The sequence below is a fragment of the Entelurus aequoreus genome, linkage group LG22 (genome assembly GCF_033978785.1).
Source record: "Entelurus aequoreus isolate RoL-2023_Sb linkage group LG22, RoL_Eaeq_v1.1, whole genome shotgun sequence".
NCBI classification, from domain to species: Eukaryota; Metazoa; Chordata; class Actinopteri; order Syngnathiformes; family Syngnathidae; genus Entelurus; species Entelurus aequoreus.
The window spans coordinates 26,829,879-26,853,869 of record NC_084752.1 but is presented as its reverse complement, the minus strand read 5'-3'; the positions used below and the strand labels follow the sequence as shown (position 1 = coordinate 26,853,869).

The 23,991-nt window shown below is 37.9% G+C and overlaps 1 protein-coding gene across 4 annotated transcripts; it reads left to right on the top strand.

The window, feature by feature from the left end:
• The first annotated feature begins 5,610 nt into the window (after positions 1–5,610).
• On the top strand, positions 5,611–23,394 carry vps37a (VPS37A subunit of ESCRT-I). 4 transcript variants are annotated; one of them, XM_062032505.1, is made up of 12 exons: positions 5,611–6,053; positions 9,691–9,768; positions 10,155–10,272; positions 15,157–15,260; positions 15,394–15,601; positions 15,682–15,752; positions 15,886–16,013; positions 16,104–16,162; positions 16,255–16,323; positions 17,845–17,988; positions 18,086–18,174; positions 20,865–23,394. In XM_062032505.1, the coding sequence occupies exons 1-11, from the start codon at positions 5,944–5,946 to the stop codon at positions 18,164–18,166; spliced, it is 1,170 nt and encodes a 389-aa protein (XP_061888489.1). In that variant the 5' UTR covers positions 5,611–5,943; the 3' UTR covers positions 18,167–18,174; positions 20,865–23,394. The 4 variants fall into 4 exon arrangements, with proteins under 4 accessions (XP_061888489.1, XP_061888486.1, XP_061888490.1 ...); XM_062032502.1 differs by having other exon boundaries at positions 5,612–6,053; positions 15,391–15,601; positions 20,865–23,393; XM_062032506.1 differs by having other exon boundaries at positions 5,613–6,053; positions 9,694–9,768; positions 20,865–23,392.
• The last annotated feature ends 597 nt before the right edge of the window (positions 23,395–23,991 follow it).

The window sequence follows — 23,991 nt, the reverse complement described above, 5'->3', positions numbered from 1 at the left end:
TAACTTCATGTTTAATAAGACCGTAGTCAATAATGTAATGGCTTGTTGCTATGTTTGCTCTGTTTAATGTTGGCTGCTAAGGTGTTACTTTTATTAAAGCATTCTCAGGGGGGAATGAGTAGACTAGTCTTCTAATGAATGGTGGCAACTAATCCGACAAACACCCACACATGTTAGAACGTGTATGTTAAGAAAGAAAAAATTAAAACCGATGCCTTTTGTGTTTTGGCTAATTCCCATAATCCTTTGCGTCCTACCCACCAAATAGTAAACTAAAGCGAGAAGATACTCGGCTAAAATCTGTTGACATTTTGAAGGTGCTATGGTGTTGCCTGTGAATGGATACCATTAGTTCTTGGTTAAATTGATTGTGTCACCTTAAAACCATTTTTTTGTCATAAAGAAATACAATCATGTGTGCTTACGGACGGTATCCCTGCAGACTGTATTGATCTACATTGATATATAATGTAGGAACCAGAAATATTAATAACAGAAAGAAACAACCCTTTTGTGTGAATGAGTGTGAATGAGTGTACATGGGGGAGGGAGTTTTTTTGGGTTGGTGCACTAATTGTAAGTGTATCTTGTATTTTTTATGTTGATTTAATAAAAAATAAATTATTTCTTATTTATTATTTTTTTAATTTCTTGTGCGGCCCTGTACCAATCAATCCACGGACCGGTACTGGGTGGTTGGGGACCACTGGTATATAGCACATTTTAAATATATATATTCACTCTATTCGTGGGCATTACTCAGATAAAATGAGTTTAGTTGTATTTTAGTTGCGTTATCATAGTAAACACTCCATAAGGTGGTGCCATATCCCCATACTTTGACAGTAATGTCACTATGTAGAATTTTCTCTTACCTAAATAAAATTGAAGCCAAAGAGCATTTTGACAGTAAAAACAAAAAATAGACACAAAAAGTCAAGGGTAAAATGTGTATAAAAATATAATTAAAACAAGAATTAAAATAAGGACATAATAAAAGTGTGAATTTCAAAAGTGTACTACCCTACCTGGTGTGTCTACGCTTGAACTACTTTACTTGTCCTCATCAGAACAATGAACCAGAAGAGTGAAACCAAAATTTGCTTAGTTTTTGATGACTCAGGCTCATGGTTTCGTACAGTCGGGTTGCACGCATGCATGGGCAATTGTTGACGCACATTAAAAAAAAAAGGCTCCCAAAAGAATGGCCTGCAACTACGAATCGGTTCTCATTGTTCAAGTTGGGGACGGCGTGGCGCAGTTGGGAGAGTGGTCGTGCCAGCAACCTGAGGGTTTCTGGTTCAATCCCCACCTTCTACCAACCTCGTCACGTCCGTTGTGTCCTTGAGCAAGAAACTTCACCCTTGCTCTTGATGGGTCTTGGTTAGCGCCTAGCATGGCAGCTCCCGCCATCAGTGTGTGAATGTGTGTGTGTGATTGGGTGAATTTGGAAATACTGTCAAAGTGCTTTGAGTACATTGAAGGTAGAAAAGCGTGATACGAGTATAACCCATTTACCATCTATTTACTTAATAGAACCAGTCAAAAAACTTGATTCATTCCTGAATGTCACTCCTCTACTAATACTATTGTTAATCTTGACTCACATCTTCCTCTAATGTAAACGTTCTGTTAGCTTCTCCCATGTTTATAATTATATGTCATCAATATGGTTTCTCTTGTCTTGGCAACATTGTTTGGCTTCCTTATCATTGTAAATATAGGTTTTTTTTAGGATATTTGGAGTAGATCTCTGGGCCTTATATTTCCAGTGTACCCCTTAATTTCAATAACATAGATATTCACTACCGTTCAAAAGTTTGGGGTCACATTGAAAAGTCCTTATTTTTGAAGGAAAAGCACTGTACTTTTCAATGAAGATAACTTTAAGCTAGTCTTAACTTTAAAGAAATACACTCTATACATTGCTAATGTGGTAAATGACTATTCTAGCTGCAAATGCCTGGTTTTTGGTGCAATATCTACATAGGTGTATAGAGGCCCATTTCCAGCAAATATCACTCCAGTGTTCTAATGGTACAATGTGTTTGCTCATTGGCTCAGAAGGCTAATTGATGATTAGAAAACCCTTGTGCAATCATGTTCACACATCTGAAAACAGCTTCGCTCGTTACAGAAGCTACAAAACTGACCTCCCTTTGAGCAGATTGAGTTTCTGGAGCATCACATTTGTGGGGTCAATTAAACGCTCAAAATGGCCAGAAAAAGAGAACTTTCATCTGAAACTCGACAGTCTATTCTTGTTCTTAGAAATGAAGGCTATTCCACAAAGTTGTTTGGGTGACCCCAAACTTTTGAACGGTAGTGTATATATTATGAACCTGAAAAAAATTAGATAAAGAAATACATGTTAGCTGACTATTACTAAGGAGTTACTAAAACACATCTACTAAGTCAATTTATCTGCATGTTAATATTATTAGATATACTAACATCTATGGTGTTGTGTTTCAATTTTGACCCATTTTTATTTAAAAAGAAAGGCAAAAAATGTAGCAAGTCACAACACAAAATAGAGATTTTAACCCAAAATATAATATATATAATGTTTTTAATGCTGTACTTCCTTGGACTACTGGACATGTATTGCCAGAATGAGCATTTTCCTTGGAGAGAGACACTGATTGTGTTATTCATATATATAAATGATAAATGATAAATGGGTTATACTTGTATAGCGCTTTTCTACCTTCAAGGTACTCAAAGCGCTTTGACAGTATTTCCACATTTACCCATTCACACACTGATGGCGGGAGCTGCCATGCAAGGCGCTAAACAGCAGCCATCAGAGGCAAAGGGTGAAGTGTCTTGCCCAAGGACACAACGGACGTGACTAGGAAGGTAGAAGGTGAACCCCAGTAACCAACAACACTCCGATTGCTGGCACAGCCACTCTACCAACTTCGCCACGCCGTATATATATTATATTATATATATATATATATATATATATATATATATATATATGTATATATATATATATATATATATATATATATATATATATATATATATATATATATATATATATATATATATATATATATATATAGTATATATATAGTACTTAGTCAATAAATGTTTTTATGTTAATATTGTTAGATATACTATCGTAACATATACGGTGTTTTGTTCCAATTTTGACCCATATTTATTTTGCAAATCACAACACAAAATACAATTTAAGCCCAAAATACAATATAGCTCATGTATTGCCAAAACAGGCATTTACCGGGAAAGAGACAATGTGGAAGAAACTATGCCTTTTCAAAGCATCGCTGAGATTATAAGTGGCTTCATTTCAGGCTCGCTACACTCCAGCAGGTACCGTCAGTGCCTTCAGGGGCCCTTTTTTTCTTCCATGTTTGTTTTAACAATCTTGATTCTGCGTGGGTTCCCTCCGGGTACTCCGGCTTCCTCCCACCTCCAAAGACATGCACCTGGGGATAGGTTGATTGGCAGCACTAAATTGGCCCTAGTGTGTGAATGTTGTCTGTCTATCTGTGTTGGCCCTGTGATGAGGTGGTGACTTGTCCAGGGTGTACCCCGCTTACCGCCCGAATGCAGGTGGATAGGCTCCAGCACCCCCAGCGACCCCGAAAGGGACAAGCGGTAGAAAATGGATGGGTTCTTCTTAGTGACTATTGCATACAATAATTCACAACATGTTGTGAGGCCACAGGACCAATACTTCTTTATTATTCAAGATCATTTAATAATATTTACCTTTTGCTGTAATTCATTGATCATGATCATATTTATAAAGTGATTTACGTATTAAGAATGATTATTGGTTCTCATTCAAAGCCCTCCTGTGTCCAATGACTTATTCCCAAGGGGATGTTGTGTAAACTTTATAACAATATAAAAATGCTTGGACTTCATCTGACTGTGATTACTACTGCATGCCTTTAAGGAATCAGATAGAAACTGGTCTACGGTATATTGCTTGCTTTTCTCAATGAGATAACAGTTAAAGTACATCATTATTATTTGTATAACACTTGCTAAACTTTTAGGCAGCACTGAAACAATTATGTACAATTACTTCAAAAAGAAACATACGGTAGTTCAGTGTTTTTCCACCACTGTGAGATACAGTCTGGTGTGCCGTGGGAGATGATCTAATTTCACCTATTTGGGTTCAAAATATTTTTTGCAAACCAGTAATTATAGTCTGCAAATGATGTGTTGTTGTTGAGTGTCTGTCTAAAGCTCAGCAGAGTCACTGTGTAATACTCTTCCATCTCAGTAGGTGGCAGCCGGTATTTAATTGCTTTGTAGATGTTGGAAACAGCGGGAGGCAGTGTGCAGGTAAAATGTGTCTAATGCAGTGGTTCTTAACCTGGGTTCGGTGAGTCGGCCTCAGGGGTTCGGCGGAGCCTCCGCCACGGAGGTAAAGACACATCCGGCTTATAGTGTAAATAAAAACGTCTCCTTATCAGCGTATTATGTATACCCCCAAAAAATGCTCCCTCTAATTTTCCATCTGATTTGCAGGTTTTTTGATTGATCGATTTAAACTTTTACTAGCACATTGCAAAGGAAGAGAATACATTATATGAAACAGTACAGTTTACACAGTACAGTACATATTCCGTACAATTGACCACTAAATGGTAACACCCGAATACGTTTTTCAACTTGTTTAACTCGGGATCCACGTTAATCAATTCATGGTAATGTGTGTAAGGTATGTAATTTGTTGTGAGTTCATGCACTGTGTTGGTTTTGTTCTTTGAACAGTGTGATGTTCATGCACGGTTCATTTTGTGCACCAGTTAAAAAAACATATGACTTTTTCTTGAATTTGAAAAAAAACAACATTTTATCTTTCACTAAAGAAGGGTTCGGTGAATGCGCATATGAAACCGGTGGGGTTCGGTACCTCCAACAAGGTTAAGAACCACTGGTCTAATACTTAAACCAAAAATAAACAAAAGGTGAGTGCCCCTAAGAAAAGGCATTGAAGCTTAGGGAAGGCTATGCACAAGGAAACTAAAACTGAACTGGCTACAAAGTAAACAAAAACAGAATGCTGGACGACAGCAAAGACTTACTGCGGAGCAAAGACGGCGTCCACAATGTACATCCGAACATGACATGACAATCAACAATGTCCCCACAAAGAAGGATAAAAACAACTGAAATATTCTTGATTGTTAAAACAAAGTAGATGCGGGAAATATCGCTCAAAGGAACATGAAATTGCTACAGGAAAATACAAAAAAGAAGAGGAAAAGCCACCAAAATAGGAGCGCAAGACAAGAACTAAAACGCTACACACAGGAAAACAGCAAAAAAAAACGTATACGCCGTGATGTGACAGGTGGTGACAGTACACCTACATTGAGACAAGAGCTATATTGATGCATGCTTGGTTATGGTTTAAAGTCATATCCAACAATTGACAACGATTTGTTACTGTCAACTGAGTTTTGTTTTTTAGTGATTTCTGCTGGTGGTGTGCCTCCGGATTTTTTCAACGCAGAAAATGTGCCTTGGCTCAAGAAAGGTTGAAAAACACTGCTGTATTCCAATGCCAATTTACAAAATGTTTTACTCTGAAAGAGCATACCGGACATTGCGCAATACGTAGCTTTGCCGTGACGTGTTACGTAAATAAGTTGCTAAAGCGTCAAATTCAATGTTGATTCCCCTTAGCTGGAGTTAACTCACGTTTCGGTGGCGTTAGTTTGGAAACGGAAACTAAAACACTGCAATTATTTAACTCGGTACCGCACGCTAGGTCATATTATTTGGTATCTCCGCAACAAGGCATATTCGGCCAGGAACGAGGTGTTGACGGCGTTTCCTAGCTAATGGGGTTAGCCACACAAAGCTCCGTTTAAGTGGGTCGCCTCGTTACCGGTTTTTAAACATTCTGTCGCCAAATTCAGTTGAGCGTTTCGTTAGGATAGGATGAACTGGCTTTTCCCCGTCTCAAAAGGCTCCGGACCTCACCCTCCACTCAACAGCCTTCAGCAACAAAGGCAGCGGCAGATTGAGTCACTAAAAGCTGCTCATCCCAGGTAACAACGCGGCCATCAACGGTTTAAAACCTGTCATGTGTTTCGGTTCACTAACGATATGCTAACTTGGCGACTAACACGTGACTAAACTGTTTAGTTAACTACCTGGTTAGCGGTTAACTAGCAGTGCTCACGTCCGATGATATGGAGTAAAGTGGAAATCAAGTGTTGTGCGTGGGCTGGTTAGTGGGTTTTGTTTTCGTGGCTAATACGTGCTAACACTTCCTGGTAGCTCAGTGTTGGCTAATCCAGTTGGCTATCTTTAGACTTATTAACACGTGTTGTCACCCGCCTCTGATGATAGCGACGTTTGTTGTGTAAGAATGCTGTTTATACTAGGACATTCAAGTACCAAGATCACTGGTAGTTGCAGTCATCTGTCTAGTTTGATGTACAGTCGTGGTCAACAACAGTCGCTGACAACAAGCTATCCATACACTTGGGTAAAACGGAATCCATCCTATTTGGGTCCCACATCAACCTTAAGAAAGTCAGTGACTTCACTATAAAAGTGGGTGACATACTTATCACCATGAAAGATGAGGTCACCTACCTAGGCTCCATTCTAGAGGCTAATCTTTCCTGTGATAAAATGGCAACCAAGGTAATCAAAAAGGTCAACCAATGAACGAGATTTCTCTGCAGAATCTCCTCTCTGGTCAACAAAAGAACCATGAAGATTCTAGCGGAAACTCTCGTTCAACTCTTTTTCGATTACGCATGCACCTCCTGGTACCCCAGCACCTCCAAAACCCTCAAATCTAGACTCCAAACATCCCAGAACAAGCTAGTCAGATTACTTCTAGACCTCCACCCCAGATCGCATCTCACTCCTACCCACTTCTCCAAAGTGGGCTGGCTCAGGGTGGAGGACAGAGTAAAACAACTTGCACTGAGCCTAGTCTAAAATCCGCTACACCTCCCTGATACCGAAGTACATGTCAAACTACTTCCAGAACGTAAATGACCGCCATAACCACAACACCAGGGGGAGCTCCACTAACCACGTTAAACCCAGATTCCGATCTAACAAAGGTCTTAACTCCTTCTCCTTCTATGCCACATCAATGTGGAATGCACTCCCAACAGGTGTAAAAGAAAGGGCATCTCTATTCTCCTTCAAAACCGCACTAAAACAACACCTGCAGGCAACTTCAACCCTAAACTAACACCCTCCCTCCCACATAATACCTCTTCGGATTGTAAATAATCAAATCTAAATAATCAAATGTACACACTTTTTCTTATACATTATGATCTCTCTCTCTGTGTCCACTGCTCGCTGTACATATCCTACCAAGTCAGTCCTACACAGTTTCAATATCCATTTCTCTGATGATGTTATTTGTTGATGACTGAATTGTTGATACCAACCAAACCTAACCCCCCCTCCCCCCACCCCTTCATATCCCACACCCCGGATTGTAAATAATGTAAATAATTAAATGTATATACTCTGATGATTATCTTGTGTGATGACTGTATTATGATGATAGTATATATCTGTATCATGAATCAATTTAAAACAAGTTGAAAAACATATTCCGGTGTTACCATTTAGTGGTCAATTGTACGGAATATGTACTTCACTGTGCAATCGACTAATAAAAGTTTCAATCAATCAAACGTTTACATACACTTGTAAAGAACATAATGTCCTGGCTGTCTTGAGTTTCCAATAATTTCTACAACTCTTATTTGTTTTGTGATAGAGTGATTGGAGCACATACTTGTTGTTCACAAAAAACATTAATGAAGTTTGGTTCTTTTTATGAATTTATTATGGGTCTTCTGAAAATGTGAGCAAATCTGCTGGGTCAAAAGTATACATACAGCAATGTTAATATTTTGGTTACATGTCCCTTGGCAAGTTTCACTGCAATAAGGCGCTTTTGGTAGCCATCCACAAGCTTCTGGTTGAGTTTTTGACCACTCCTCTTGACAAAATTGGTGCAGTTCAGCTAAATTTGTTGGTTTTCTGACATGGACTTGTTTCTTTAGCATTGTCCACATGTTTAAGTCAGGACTTTGGGAAGGCCATTTTAAAACCTTAATTCTAGCCTGATTCAGCCATTCCTTTACCACTTTTGAGGTGTGTTTGGTGTCATTGTCCTGTTGGAACACCCAAATGCGCCCAACACCCAACCTCCGGGCTGATGATTTTAGGTTGTCCTGAAGAATTTGGAGGTAATCCTCCTTTTTCATTGTCCCATTTACTCTCTGTAAAGCATCAGTTCCATTGGCGGCAAAACAGGCCCAGAGCATAATACTACCACCACCATGCTTGACGGTAGGTAGGGTGTTCCTGGGATTAAAGGCCTCACCTTTTCTCCTCCAAACATATTGCTGGGTATTGTGGCCAAACAGCCCAATTTTTGTTTCATCTGACCACAGAACTTTCTTCCAAACTATTAATCGATTTAAACTATTATACAAACATGGGGTCTGGTTCAAATATAGAGATGAGGGTCTTTAATTTGACTTGCTGCTGTACTCTGTCTCAAAGTGTTAACGTGCTCAATGTTTCCTTACCATTATTGCTATGTTGTCTATTACTATTATTGATATGTTGTCTATTACTATTGTTGGTATATTCATTATTCCTACATACAAATTATTGTTACAGTGTAATAATTATTGTTACCTGTGGTAATGCCACTATGATACAACATCTGTATTATAATCCTTGAACAAAGTAAGAGTGAAACTCATGTGTATAATCACTGAATGGAGAACTGGGGGTGGGATTAAATAAGTTCTCTTCTTCCCACTCCCTTTTAGGCAAAACTGGACTATCATGCATTACATACTATACATTACCTTTTGCACTATATTAATTTATATTATTATGTGTTGTCAACTTTGTACTTTTTATGTCTGCCTGAAATAAATAAATTGAAAAAATAAATGAAAGGTCTTATCTTTGTCCATGTGATGTCAGATGAAACAAAAATTATTCCCTGTTGCTTTACCATGGACACACACACCACAACCAGCCATAGATTGATACAATTGTACAGTACTTTCACAAAAGGGTCATAACACAAGCAAATTATCTAGGCCAAAAATAACACTTCTCGTGTTCCAATGTTCCAATTTCATTTAAATTTGATCACAAAGTAGTTAAGATCAGGCAATCACAGAAAGCGCAATCTCCATTTGTTTCCCAGGCTGCTACCAGGTATCTAGAATGACATCATATTGATTATGCAATGGGCAGTACCTCTTCAAAGCACATATAAAACACTTCATATTACGGATATACAATCTTACCACAAACACCCATGCATGCAAAGTAGTGACATCCCTACCACACCAAGTGCCCCGATTTAAACATCTCTTTATTGTGTTTGGTTCCTCGTGATATCTATTGCTTTTGTAGGTCGCAAATATTACATCAACTTTGACAGCGCAATTATGCAGAATAATTAAGTTGATCGTAAACTACTAGTCAAGAATTTGAACACAACTTCTTAGAAGGAGAACATCTGTACAAATGAATGACAGCTATTGTATATAAAAACCCTTTTTTAATGAACAGACATGCTTATTTTTCTAAAACTTTGCACATTAATCATTGTTTCACCCCACTCATCTTAGCTATGATGCTTTTCCCTATGTTTCTTTCTATCCCAAGCAGCATTGCAGAAATCCAGAAAGATGTGGAGTACAGGATCCCGTTTACAGTCAACAACTCCACCATCACCGTTAACATGTGAGTTTTTATTAGCAGTCACCGTCACAGTGTTTGAGGATCATGAGCTTTACAATTTTACAGGGTTCACACACACTAATCTTCCATAGCTGATGCTGGTTCTTCTTCGTTAGGAGTAGCGCATGCCAACCTCTAATCAGAGTCAACTGTTCAACATGTGATAATGTTAACAATATGAGTATTAGAAGCGACCAATGTTTTTAGGATATGCCTTATTAGCTTTTTGCACTGTCCCAAAATTACTAAAATCAAATGTTTCCCAAACACCTACTGCCTTACAAATGTCCATGATATGGTATCACAATATTATTGTCTTATATTTGGAGTTCTGTAAAAGCTTTCCATGTTTGCTTTAAACTGATGTTGTCAAAATCTTTTCTCTCTAGTCTTCTTCCTCCTCAATTCCCTCAGGATAAGCCGGTAGTTAGTGTCTACCCTCCTGTTGGTCATCACCTCGTTGACAGCAATAATGGCACTGTGATTGCAAGCCCCCTCATCACTAATGTAAGTATAACTGATTTGTTCATATCATGTATTGCAGTATTATAAGGTAGGCATGTAACGATAAACAATATTAATTATAACCGCAGTAAAACTCCCGACTGTTAGTATTACCGTTTAAAATTAAAATGATTAAAAAAACGTGATTGATAACTTCACTTTGATAAACTTACAGAGTGACTGGCACCAGCTTGCGAGCTTAAATGCTCAAAACACACAGCCGCCATTGAATATGTGTGGCGACTTTTTTTTAAACTCTTGGCCGTCTTTTCGTGTTGTCCTTGCCAGTTTTGAGACTCAAATGTAATGGCTGTCAAAGTATACCAACTTCTTGGAATACCTAATCAGATGTCTCAAAATCAGGTGAGATGCATGATTTATGATCTAGAATAAACTTAAAGGGAGCTACGAAGCGAGGAAAATAGCAGACCACTTGGTGATGTAAACATTGGGAGACACGGAAGTAATCACGGTGCCGCTATAAAGAGATTGTCCGTGTTAGCGCTTATAATAACAATATCAATAATACTTTGTTAATATTCAAATCACAAAATGTAAATTGAGTATTTTTGGCGGTTTTTGAATGGTTATTTATTGGATTTTATGAGCGAAATAGAGGAGCTCCCATTGGCTCCGCTGTAAGCAGACTTTTATTTACTTTTATTTTCAAGTCAGAATGCATTTAAAAAATCTGTCCGTCGTCATGTCTTTCATAATTATTGTAAACGATAGGCAAAATAAAATAAAAAAGTGCAGTTCCCCTTTAAACTATATGCAGTTTATTGTTGTTTATTATTTTTTACAAACTTCATTTCAATACGAGAAGTGGGCGGAGTCTTTTAAATGTATTTACGGATGAGTATGAAACCGGTTTCGAAGCAACGACCTCAGCTACTTACTATTCTGACTTTGTTGGACAAATGTGAAATAAAGGAGGCAGTAAAAAAATGGAACGAAGGTAAATAACATCAAATATTAACTGTTTGCTTCATTACTTGTTGTACAGTAGTCAGTAATACACCATTTGTGTAGTTATAAGCCTCAACCTGACTAAACAGAATACTAATGCTAAAAAGCAAAAGCTAAGTGTTTGTGTTGTCAGCGTGAGATAAACACTGACATTTATTATTTATATATTGTTATTTACAGCTGAAATGGACCAAAAGGAATCGCCTTTCAGCTGAAATGGACCAAAAGGAATCGTCTGAACCTCATGAATTCATAATTTACTGAGAAGATGACTTTCTGACTGTTGGATGTGGCGGACACAAGCCTGTCTTTTTATGAACAATTCAATATTTTTAAAATCATATTGTTTTGGATATTATTGCTTTGTATTTCATTTATTTAGACTTAAGTAAAAGAACGAGGTCCTAATATTGTCTTGTTTATTTACTGTGAAGTGTGAAACTAATTATTGTTATTATTGAATAGCTTAGTTGCTCAGACAGTAACTTGTTTATACAAGTTTAGATTGGAGTATGTCGTTTCTTAATGGTGAAAGACGTTAATAGGCCCTTTTCCACCAAACGTTTGGTTCCTGGAACTATTTCCACCGCATTTCACAGTTCCGTGTAGTTTAAACAAATCAGGCTGATGACGTATGGAGGAGTTGTTTAGTATATTTCTACACTGATACCATGTAAATAACAGACACTATTAGGTTACAGTTCTTTTACTAAAAAGTAAGTAAATGAAATACAACGCAATAATATACAGAGCGATATGATAAAAAAAAAAAGAAAAGTGTACCGAATTGTTCATATAAAGTCAGGCTTTTGTCCGCAATGTCCAACAGTCTGAAAGTTGTCTTCTTAGTAAAGGATACATTCATGAGGATCAGGCGATTCCTTTTGGAATGGAGTGTCACTGACTACTTTCACAACATGTAAATACAGTGTTCCCTCGCTACAACATGGTTCACTTTACACGGCCTCGCTGTGACAGATTTTTTTTTGTGTGTAATTTTTTACAGTGTTGCATGCTTTTTCTTTTTTTTACAGCATATGAATGCGTATTGTGTTCTGCATCCTGATTCGCTAAGGGACTGTAGACCATTGTCAATCAATCTTCTTCATGCCATGTGTCCTGTACAGTACATAATGTGTATTGTGGGGGGATATAATCCTGAACAAGTTTTTAATATGAATGAGACAGGCTTATTTTGGAAACAAATGCCCTCTCGCACCATTATAATCCAGGACAAAGACAAAAGCGCATGATTTAAGGAAAAAGATCGTGTGACTCTGGTTATGTGTGGAAATGCTGCGGGCTTTATGATAAAACCCGGGCTTATTTATAGGTCAAAAAAATCCTAAAGCCCTAAAAAACAGGTTTTGATCTTTGGTTTCATTATTTAATACAGTAGTGTACTGTACTTATTTTTTTAAATCCACAAAGATTTGAACTTTGAGAGTTTTTTAACGAGATAAATGTGAGAAATTGTAAATGCCTGTCTGAGAAAAGTTTATAAAGTGTGTGGTTAGGGTTTTACAGACTCAAAACATATATAAGAAACGAAAAAACATATACTGTACAGTACTGTAAACAAAAAAACATAATAAAAAAAAACAACCTGTAAATGAAAAAACATGCACACTAAATAAAAAAACTTATAGTGTAAACGAAAAAAATATATAATGAACAAAAACATGTAAAAAACTAAAATTAAAATAAACTTCTACTACACAGATTTCACTTAAAGAGGGTATTTGTTTGAACATAACCCCAGCGTTAAACGAGGGAACACTGTAGTTAATCTTTGAAGTCATTTACCGTCGTTCCACTCGTGTACTGCCTCCTTTATTTTACATTTCTCCAACAAAGTCTGAGTAGTAAGCAGCTGAAGTCGTTGCTTAGAGTCTGGCTTCATACTCCACTGTAAATACGTTTAAGAGAGTCTAGATTTTTCTCGCAGCTTTACGTATCAAAATGAGTTTTGTTAAAAATAATAAACAACAATAAACTGCATGTAGTTTAAAGACTACGGCTGAGTAAAACACAGCAAGATAGTTCCACTGTTCAGCTTTCCTCAGCACAAAAGTACCCCACAAAAATTCCTGCAAGTCGAAAGTTCCTTTTGTTCTTTTTTCTTTCCAATGTAAAGGTTGTTGTAATAGAAATACCAAGAAATAAACAAGTCGTCCTCGCACACTTCGTAATGACGGTTGTGTGTTTAAAAAATAAGTTTTAGGAACGCCCCGAACTGTGTTCAACCACTCAGCGTTCAACAGCACAGCCCGCCCACGATAAGGTTCTGTGAACCTTCCAAAAGTCCCACCTAGCTGGCAGGAACTCCCAAAAGTTCCTGAAGAACGAAATCTACCAAAGGAAGCTTTTGGTGCAAACTCGGGCTGGGTGATTATATGATCGTGATCGATGATTGCGATTAATTTGAGTTCGATCACAGTGATCTGGTGTTCGCATTTTTACCTCAATCAAACATGGCGGAAATGTCTGTTGGAAGTTACCGCAGTTGTAAACAGTAGGGAATTAACAAACTTGCTATTACCCTGCACAGAACAATTTGTCTTTATTGACCGTGATCATGTGTGTGTCTCTGTGTGTGTGAGTGTGTACGTTTGCATGTGTTTTTGGGAAAGTGTTTGTGTCCTTGTGTGTGCGCGACCTCCTGTTCCACCGTCGCAAAAGTCAAGCTCGTCACGACGTAATTAATCAACGTTGTGCCTCTTCCCTCTTACACAGCTGGAAGTGCAGCCCAGAAGAATAAAGTAAAGAAATGTGACCAACACTAGTATAGAAGTTGAAACACAACATTGAGAAGGAGCAACGGCTTTAGTGACAGAGTTTAGTCTCACTGCAGCTCACTAGTAATCCTGCCCCGAATGTGTACTTGCAGACACTCAAATGACAGTTATCAGTTGTTAGCATATATTACCTCGATCAAACATGGGGGAAATGTCTGTTACAAGATATTGCAGTAGTAAATAGGAGAGATTAAGTTAAGTTAAAATTAAAGTACCAATGATTGTCACACATACACTAGGTGTGGTGAAATTTGTCCTCTGCATTTGACCCATCCCCTTGTTCACCCCCTGGGAGGTGAGGGGAGCAGTGGGCAGCAGCGGTGTCGCGCCCGGGAATCATTTTTGGTGATTTGGTGATGATGTAACAATACTCTCTATAATTCTGCACGGGACAATCAGCCTTTAATTTAGAATAATCATGATAATAATCGCGGTCGGATGATTTGAAAAAATTAATTGTGATATTTTTCTGCCATATCGCCCAGCCCTAGTAGAAACACATGGGGAACTTTATTTATCAGGGTAAATGGGAAAGTTCTTTTAATAGTTCCTGCGGTGGAAAACGGCCTTTTAGGACCAGTTTAATTTAAAACACAATTTTATACGTCATATAAAAGTAGTAGATCCCGCTCCATCTCTATATCAGTTTTGGGGGTCTAGCGACTAACCTGCTAGTTGTCAGCTCGCGATTAGAGCTCTAGTTGCCAGCTAGTTAATAGCGCTGTATTGTATTTTTTTAATTGTTTGGATTTACATGACGTCACGTCCGCCTCACGTCTAATTAATTAAATATATGTGGTGGTCATACAGCGCCTGTTCTCAATGGGTACTCGGTGCCATTTAGTTTTTCTTGAAGAAAAATGCCCTATACTTGGGTTGTTTTCCTCTCGACAAACCAAAGTGGAGTGCCGATAAAAAAGAGATGGCTCAAAAAACAAGGATGAAGTGGAAAGGGAGCAAAGGGCCCTGAGACGATAAGGGGGAGGGTTTGCGATCATTTTAAAGTGAAAAAGTGTTGAAATGTTTGCACTGTCAAACAAAGTTGATATTACACAATTTCACTACAACAACAATTTGAGAGTATACAAAAGATGATCTTTCTGTTCTTTTTATGTTGTAGTTTGGCATGCACTCAGACCTTGGGAAAGTCATTCAAAGTCTGTTAGATGAATTCTGGAAGAGTCCTCCTGCCCTGATGTCCACCGGCCCGTCTGGCTTTCCATAGTGAGTCTGCTCTTTTTTATGAACGATTTTACCAGCGGCTTTGACACAGCAAGCTAAAATATTTTAAATAAAACAATATTTGAGAAAACAGATGCAAATAGAACTAACTGTATTTTGATATTCCCAACAGCAGCATATACAAGCAATCAGGCATGCCTCCTTACCAGTCTCAGGGTTACCACTATGGTTCTCGCCATGTTGGCCCAAGTCATACGCCGCCTCCAGCTGGACCAGGTCCAGTGCTACATCCAGGGGTTGACGTCCATGGGTGCATTCATGGTCCAGCTCCTTATGGACTTATTACTGACCTGCCATTGCCCGTACCCATTGGAGATTTACAGGTACACCGATAAGAAAAGCAGGCAGAAGCAGCCTTTCTGTTAAATAATTTGCTTTGATGTAAATTAATGTTTGTTTTCAGGCTGGACTAAATGGACATGTGTATAAGATGCCTGAGATTCCTGAGTCTTTTGCTGAACTCTGTGACTTCAAGTAATACCATTTCAATTATCAAAACATTAAAAAGGTTGTGTGATTTTGATTGAACTAAAATATACCTTCTGTCTTTTTCTTCTGTTACATAATTGATTACTTGTACGCCCACCCTTGCTGCATCGTGCCCCAGTCTGACGCAGCTGTCCGAAATGTCCGAAAATGAGGATGTGTTACTGAGGTTCTTCGTGACATTGCCACAACTAAAGCAGGTCACAAATGATAAAGAAGAGTTGGTTACTAACATAGTGGATATGGCAAGTACGTTCCTCTCCCATCACTCAACTGTAAGCTTTGAGGAAATCTACAATGACCACTTTTGAGTTGACAGGCCCATACGTCTTTTTACAGAGAGAAATCTTCAGATGGAACCACACCTGGAAGAGAAAAGACAAGAAATGATATACAAGGTTGCATACTAATAAATCAATCTCATTCTCAAACACATAACCCCTAAATCCATGTCGTTGTGCAGCAGCTCACATGTGTTTTGTGTTGGCAGTTTGAACAACTGACTCAGCTGAAGTCCGCCTTTGAGACAAAAATGCAGAGACAGCATGATCTCAGTGAGGTAAGTCATAATGGAGCATGTGCTAAACCCAAACATCATAAACGTGCATTTTAACGTCCACAGGTGGGAATGTGTGTGTGACTGCTGATATGTTGTATGTGCCCTGTGATTGACTGGCAGCCATTCCAGCTTGTACCGGCTGGAATAGGCTTCACAAAGCTGCCAACTTTGTTGGATTGTGCTGGAGATTGTCCTTGTTTACCAACATCTTGTCCGAAGTTAAAAAAAACTACTCCTTAATTCTGATGTTTTTGTGTGGAACTGTTGATATAAAATAGCAGCTTTGGACCGTACGTTGAAAAGATGCCAAAGGGGTGGTCGATATACAATCTCTTTATTAAAAGATTCTAGTTACTGTCGGCTGCAACCGCTCCAAAATAACATTGCAATCTCCACTTCTCAAGCTGGCTCTCTCACTGCATCCACATACACACAGGCTCCCATTTCCTTGCCTTAATCACATTCATCTAATCACCAGTCAAGACTCAGCTTTGCACATGCATGGCCTCACAGACAGTTGTAAATAGTAAAACTCTTAACACTCCACCCTTTCCAAAAGTACCATAATTTATCTTTCAAAATATTTATTATTTAAATATATATTTTTAAGTCGTCGCCGCTATTTTTTTCCCCCAAACACAGTCGAAAATAAACTTTAACTGGTGACAACATTAGGTTCAAACTAAACAGCAGCATTTATGTTACATGTCAGTGTTGTTATGCGCATGCTAAGATTAGATGAAAATAACACTTTAGCCTACTTTTATTGTCTTTCCTCAAAGCCTGAAACCTCTGACTGCGCGTTTTACTAAATGTAGAAATATAAGTACGTCCACCTCGCGATGACGTCCCGATGTAGCCAGACTGCAAAACTACCTGCAAACACACTGCAAAATGTATGAACCTTATAATTTAACTATTTGACATTGTTTAACACAAGTATCCAATATTTTAACATTTATAAATCAGAAAAGACAAAAATCATCATTGGTCCACTAATGATATATCCACACAAACATGGATATTTTCAAAAACGCAGCTTATCTCCATTCCGGTGTTAAAAAATCATCTTTTTCCACATGAGTGGTGTTAAACCGCTGCACAAAATGAAACCAACCAATCATGATGAGGAGTGGATTGTGTGACATGTGCTGCTTGAGTCTACTGTATGCTGTATTCACCATCCACAAAAAAGTAGTATTCTTTTGTCTGTTTATATTTAGGGGTGGAGACCTGCATTTCAATTAACAGTTATGTCATGTGGAATGCCTTGATTCGATTTTTTTCTTTAATGGTAACAAACTAAGAGTTTACATTGAATATAGGCACAAGACATGAAGAAATTACGGGGAGGATTAGTGGAGAACTATTTTTAAGAAGTATTATTTTTCGCTGTTTCTTTTAGATTAACACAGATTTTGTATTTCATTGTTTAACATCTTGTCAGTGTTAATTATCATTGCATCAAAAATGACAAATGCAAATGAACATGCCACTAAATGTACTACTTTTCCACACAAGAGCTGCAGTCTAAGCACTCTACAGGCTCGATTAAAGGTCGCAGCACACCAGGCCGAGGAGGAATCTGAGGAGACAGCTGAAAACTTTCTGGAGGGACGCACTGATATAGATGAATTTGTCAATAGCTTCATGGAAAAAAGAACGGTGATTATACCCAGCTTGCATGGAATGTCTAATTTGAGTAGCTGCTATGTAAGAAGAAGGCGTGTATTCATTCATTACCTTTTGTGCTACCTAACAGCTTTGTCACAGCAGAAGGGCCAAAGAGGAGAAGTTGCAACAGTCCATTAACACCCATGAACAGTTTCCCACCAGCCACTAGAACACAAGGTACACTAGAGAAAAAAATGAAGGACTGTACTTATAATGTGATTGTATTTTCATGTCATGATTATGATTGTATATTTAGTAGGGCTGGGCGATTACATAATCGTGATCGATGATCGCGATTAATTTCAGTTTGATCATGGTGATCAGCTGTTACCATGATTACTTGGATCAAATATGGCGGAAATGTCCTGCAGTAGTAAACAGAAGAGGAGCAATGGTGTTTGATGTGATCCTGCACGGGACAATCCGCCTGTATTGACCATTGTCCTGTGCGTGTCTGTGTACGTGTGAATGTGTTTGTGTCCGTCACCCCGTGTTTGTGTGCGACCAACCCTGTCCAGTGTTGCGAAAGCCAGGCTTCTTACGACATAATTCATGTTCAATCAGCTTTGTGCGGCTTCCCACTTACAAGGCTGAAAGTGCAGCCCAAAATAACAAAATAAAAATAGAACTAAATAAATGGCTAACACTAGCATATAAGTTAAAAGGACTAGTGGGTAGTGACAGACTTTAGTTTGACTGGCTGCTTGAGTTCACGTTGTGGTGTGTGGAGTAATACTGCCCTGAATGCAGTCTCACAGGCAGGCACAGAATATCTTTGTCTATTAGTCCCGACTGGGAGAATAAACACACCTACTCATTCAATCAGGAACAACACATTTTGTATCTAAATATATTTGAATCAAACGTTTTGTTTTGTGTTTGCTCCGATTCAACTGATCAGGTTTAACTTGTACTAAAAACACAGAAAAACTGCAGACACTTTGTTCAAATCACTTTTGAGTTTGTGGATGAAAACATTTTGTTCCTGAAATAATCATTAAACATGTTTTATTTGTCGGTACCACAAATTCATACTGCACTTTAATGTATTTTCATTAAATATAAGATACAGATTTTGAGTTTTACAAAACTCCAATATGTGGCTCATTTCTTGCCCTTTGCCAAAGCACTGGTGAGAAGCAATGATGTATACAAATAATCAGATAATACAAAATAATTACCATTTGAAAGTGTTGTTTAGTAAATATTAACTTGAAATAAAAGCCTTATAGTATTCTGTATGCCACTTGTTTACTGAGAATGAAGTTTTTAATGACAAGCAAAATAACAAAATACATTTGAGTGGAAAAAAGTTGTCTTTACACCCCCCTCCCCAAAATATACAGAAAAAAATAAGCAAAACCGTGGCCCTAAAACCGAGGTACGGACCGTAGTGTGGGTTACCTGTACTGTTTGCACCTCTGGTAACCACAATCATAGATATGAACAAAAGTGACAGTTGTCAGCTGTAAGTATGTATTACCTCAACCAAACATGGTGGAAATGTCTGTTACAAGATACTACAGTAGGGATGCAATGGTACTCGGTATAATCCTGCACAGACAATCCGACTTCAATAACAATAATTACAAATCTTGATATTAATTGATCGAGTTATATGGAAAATTAATCGTGATCATTTTTTTGCCATAACGCCCAGCTCTAATATTTAGTATTGTTTGTTTAGCAATTAATTATTTATACTTTGTAGTGGGTAGAACACATAGTTCAAAGTTTTTACATTACTTTAAGTAAAGAGTGTCCCGATACAACTTTTTCACTTCAGATACCAGAGCCTTAAATTTGGCTGATATGGATATTAATCCCATACAATATCAGCAGGCATCATATTGCATACTTTTATTATTTTGTAGTGTTGATGTTTGAAACGGTTTAATCAAGTGAAATAACTCAAAAGAACAATGCTACGTTTGATAACACAAACCTTGTGACACATTTGTGCTTTTGAAGAGGAATGGTAATTTGTCTTTTAGAGACACCTAGTGGTCAATATTTATTAAATTAGGGGGAGGCTCAGGAAGCGGAATGACCCAGAGACCTTTGTTTGTGAATACTTTCTTGGAAACTTTGTTTCTGTAAGTAAAATGCAACTATAATTATTTACTACTTGTTTATATTGACAAATGTTGTGCTTTAGATATTGTTCAATAGTGCTAAATTAAGGACACTTGTTACATATGTCTTGCTGGTGTGCTCATTAGCTGTTGTTGTGTAAAGTAGCTGCCAGCTCCATCTAGCCTACATGTTTAACTTTTGTAAATTAATTCACTAAAATACAAAACAGATCAAACTTGTGTGCTTATTAGATGATATTTAGATGTTAACTGACTGTCCAGCTTTATACAAGTAAACACTGCTTGTAGTTAAGTTAAAGTACCAATGATTGTCACACACACACTAGGTGTGGCGAAATTATTCTCTGCATTTGACCCATCACCCTTGATCACCCCCTGGGAGGTGAGGGGAGCAGTGGGCAGCAGCGGTGGCCGCGCCCGGGAATCATTTTTGGTGATTTAACCCCCAATTCCAACCCTTGATGCTGAGTGCCAAGCAAGGAGGTAATGGGTCACATTTTTATAGTCTTTGGTATGACTTGGTATGACCTAGCGATCTGAGGGCGGACACTCTAAGTAGAGCTTATAACGGAGAGTTTAGATGCAAGCTGATATCATCAGATGCTTTTTTTTTGCTTAAATCAGACCATTTGGATTTAGCTTAATGCAGGTAGTAAAATGTCTGATGGGATACACCATGGTGATCTGCCTTTCTATTTATAAATATATTTCCTGACCTTTGTATCAGTTACAGCTGACATTGTTTTCTTCCTCTGAATGGTTTCTTCTCAGGTTTGCTGTTTTCCCAGCCAACTGCTGGCAACCAAAAGAATGAAGACACGGGACGTGCAAAGTCGGTTAACAATTTGGAAAATGGGAGGAATTTGGAGGGACAGGAAGATGATAGCAGCCATGGTGGCTTTAACAACAAGAAGCACATTTGCTCAGAACTTGGGTGAGGTGACAGAAGAACGCAGGAGGCCAGAAGTAATACTTGCTTTCAGGTTCCAGACAAACACTTTGTGTTGCACATGATGTTCTGTTGCGATCCATCAGTGGTAGGTGATGTAAAACCATGTTTGAAGTAACTACTGTATGATTAGCATAGAACAGTATTCCCGTACACTATATTTTCTACCAAACAAGAAATACCACCATCAATTAAAATACTCAATTCTAGTATGTAGACTTTCACAGAGATCACCGACCACGTCTTTAGCCTCTGTCCAAGAAAGATGTCCCATTTAACCTCTCGTTTACTTAAACTGAGGACCTTATTGTAGCCAATTACCCTCATAATAGATATCAACATTGCGCTGTTGAGATTGAACTGAACAATCAGGGATGTAACAAGGTCAAACAATGTAGTCATTAATCTCATTTCAGGTGTTAAAATGGAGCATATATTGTCTGCAGACGGGCAAACCAAATTATCAGTGTTTTCTTTACATTATTTTACAACAATGAGGCAGTACTCTGATAACACTAATGTTTATGTACTGTATGTTGCTAATTTATTTCTTTTATTGAAAGCAAGCAGCTTTTGACCAGATGTTGCAGAATGTATTGCCATTGATAATGGTTGGATAATTCACTGCAAAAGGGTCGAATAGGCTGCACCACAATGGAGGAGCTGCTGCCTGTTAGCAAGCATTGGAAACTTTAGTTTGTCCTCAATGTTGACTGTGAAGGGTTTTTTCCCTGTTCCTGTGATTCACATATGTCAGCATCCGGGTCATACTTTGACAATTAAAACCCACTCGCTTCAAGGTTTGAAATTGTACACATTATTCCACCTCAAACATTTTTGTTGGTTCTGATTTTAGGGGGAGTCTGAATACGGTATGAAGGTTGATCAAACATTGCCTTTAATGTTTTATTCCTGAGTTTTGGTGCATGGAAATAGAGTAGCTGATCTCTGATGTTGACCATATTTGACTTTAGTTGGTAACACGTTGACTAATGTCAAGGATGATTTGGTTTAATGCTGCAGTAAAAGTCAATACAATTGAAAACTGTATTTAAATAATGTTAATAATAGACTATATTGCAATCAAATACTTGGACTCCTTGTGTAATTTCTTATTTAATATGTTAGGGTATTAAAGCATTTACAAGATATCTTGTCTGGTGTCATTTTGTTGAACACTATATTGTGATCCTGGTGGTGAAGGGTATATTGTAATCATCTTCTCTATGCCATCTTTTTTGCCTCTTATCTGAAATACGGAACATATGGCATATTTTAGCCTAAGACTAATTTCAGTCTGTAGCCATTTCTGGCCTGCTATTCACAAGTATTCATGGATGTAACACCAAATTCTGGGCCCCCTATTCCACCCTGTACACGCACATTTAGTATGTATACATGCACTAAAAACAAACAATTGCATGAATTTGGTGTAAACTAGCTTTTTAAAACATGTACAACCTTAAGGTCTTTAGTTTAAAAGATGGGGTTAACATACCTAGTTCTAGACTAGACAAGTATTTTTTTCCATGACAATGTGCCAACAAATCCAATGTAAAGTGGCCAGTATATGGATTGAAATACTAGTTTTAAAGTTTCAAACTTTAATCGAGGGTCCCAGACAATGAACTGCAAAGTGAAACTTCTTAGTCGTTTTCTCCTCTGCTGCTGCACCAGGTCGATAATGTGTATTTTTTTACCTTTTGTATATCACCGCATTCTTGTACTAAAGTGATTGTCTGAATGCTGAAAGGTGAACTTGGATGACACTGATCGCATAAGACATACATCAGCGCAGATTCAAAGTGTCATTCTCTTTCTATGCCACATCAATGTGGAATGCGCTCCCAACAGGTGTAAAAGAAAGGGCATCTCTATCCTCCTTCAAAACCGCACAAAGTACACCTCCAGGCAACTTCAACCTTAAACTAACACCCTCCCCGGATTGTTAATAATCAAATGTAGATACTTTTGTTTATGCTTTCTGATCTCTCTCTCTCTATGTCCACTACTTGCTGTACATATCCTACCAAGTCAGTCCTACACTGTTTCAATGTACATTTCTCTGATGATGCAATTGTTGATGACTGAAGTGATGATAACAACCAAACCTAACACCCCCCCCCCTCCACATCCCACACCCCAGATTGTAAATAATGTAAATAATTCAATGTATATACTCTGATGATTATCTTGTGTGATGACTGTATTATGATGATAGTATATATCTGTATCATGAATCAATTTAAGAGGACCCCGACTTAAACAAGTTGAAAAACTTAATCGGGTGTTACCATTTAGTGGTCAATTGTACGAAATATGTACTTCACTGTGCAATCTACTAATAAAAGTCTCAATCAATCAATCAATCAAAACCAGAGTTGACATGATGAACATTATCACGTCATTTTTTCAGAAAGTATAAATAACTACACATAAAGATAGAATACTATTAACCGCAACATGTAAGTGTAACAAAAACCCAACAACATTATGATTTGTACATTTTCAGAATGTGCTTGTTCTATTATTAAAAAAAGAAAACAATCTGAAGTTGTCTTTGTTTTTAAGTTATCGTGCCGTGATTTTACCAGTCCAGCCCACTTGGGAGTAGATTTTTCTCCATGTGGCCCCCGATCTAAAATGAGTTTGACACCCCCGTGTTACTCTAGCTTCTTTTTTTTATTTATTTATTAATTTGTTGTATTTTTTAATTTCATTTTGCTCATTCTTTTTGCTACTTGACGCTATCTGGCCAGCGTGCTAACTGTTAGCATTTCCGTTCGGCTTTGGCTCTTCAGAAATCACATGAAAGTTCTGCCAAAATTGCATTTTCTAGTTATTTGAAGAAAAAAATCTATTTTGTCTTGGATTTGCAAGTGAAAAATAGCAAAATGGCCCCAGCATCCTGTGGCCCTCGGTGGAAAAAGTTTGGGCTTCCCTGTCTTA

What these genes read in the sequence shown, in the direction of transcription:
- vps37a (XM_062032502.1), top strand. Translation starts at nt 5,944, where the DNA reads ATGAACTGGCTTTTCCCCGTCTCAAAAGGCTCCGGACCTCACCCTCCA. An exon ending in CTAAAAGCTGCTCATCCCAG is followed by an intron (nt 6,054 to 9,690) that starts GTAACAACGCGG and finishes TTCTATCCCAAG; the next exon opens with CAGCATTGCAGAAATCCAGA. An exon ending in TCCACCATCACCGTTAACAT is followed by an intron (nt 9,769 to 10,154) that starts GTGAGTTTTTAT and finishes TTTTCTCTCTAG; the next exon opens with TCTTCTTCCTCCTCAATTCC.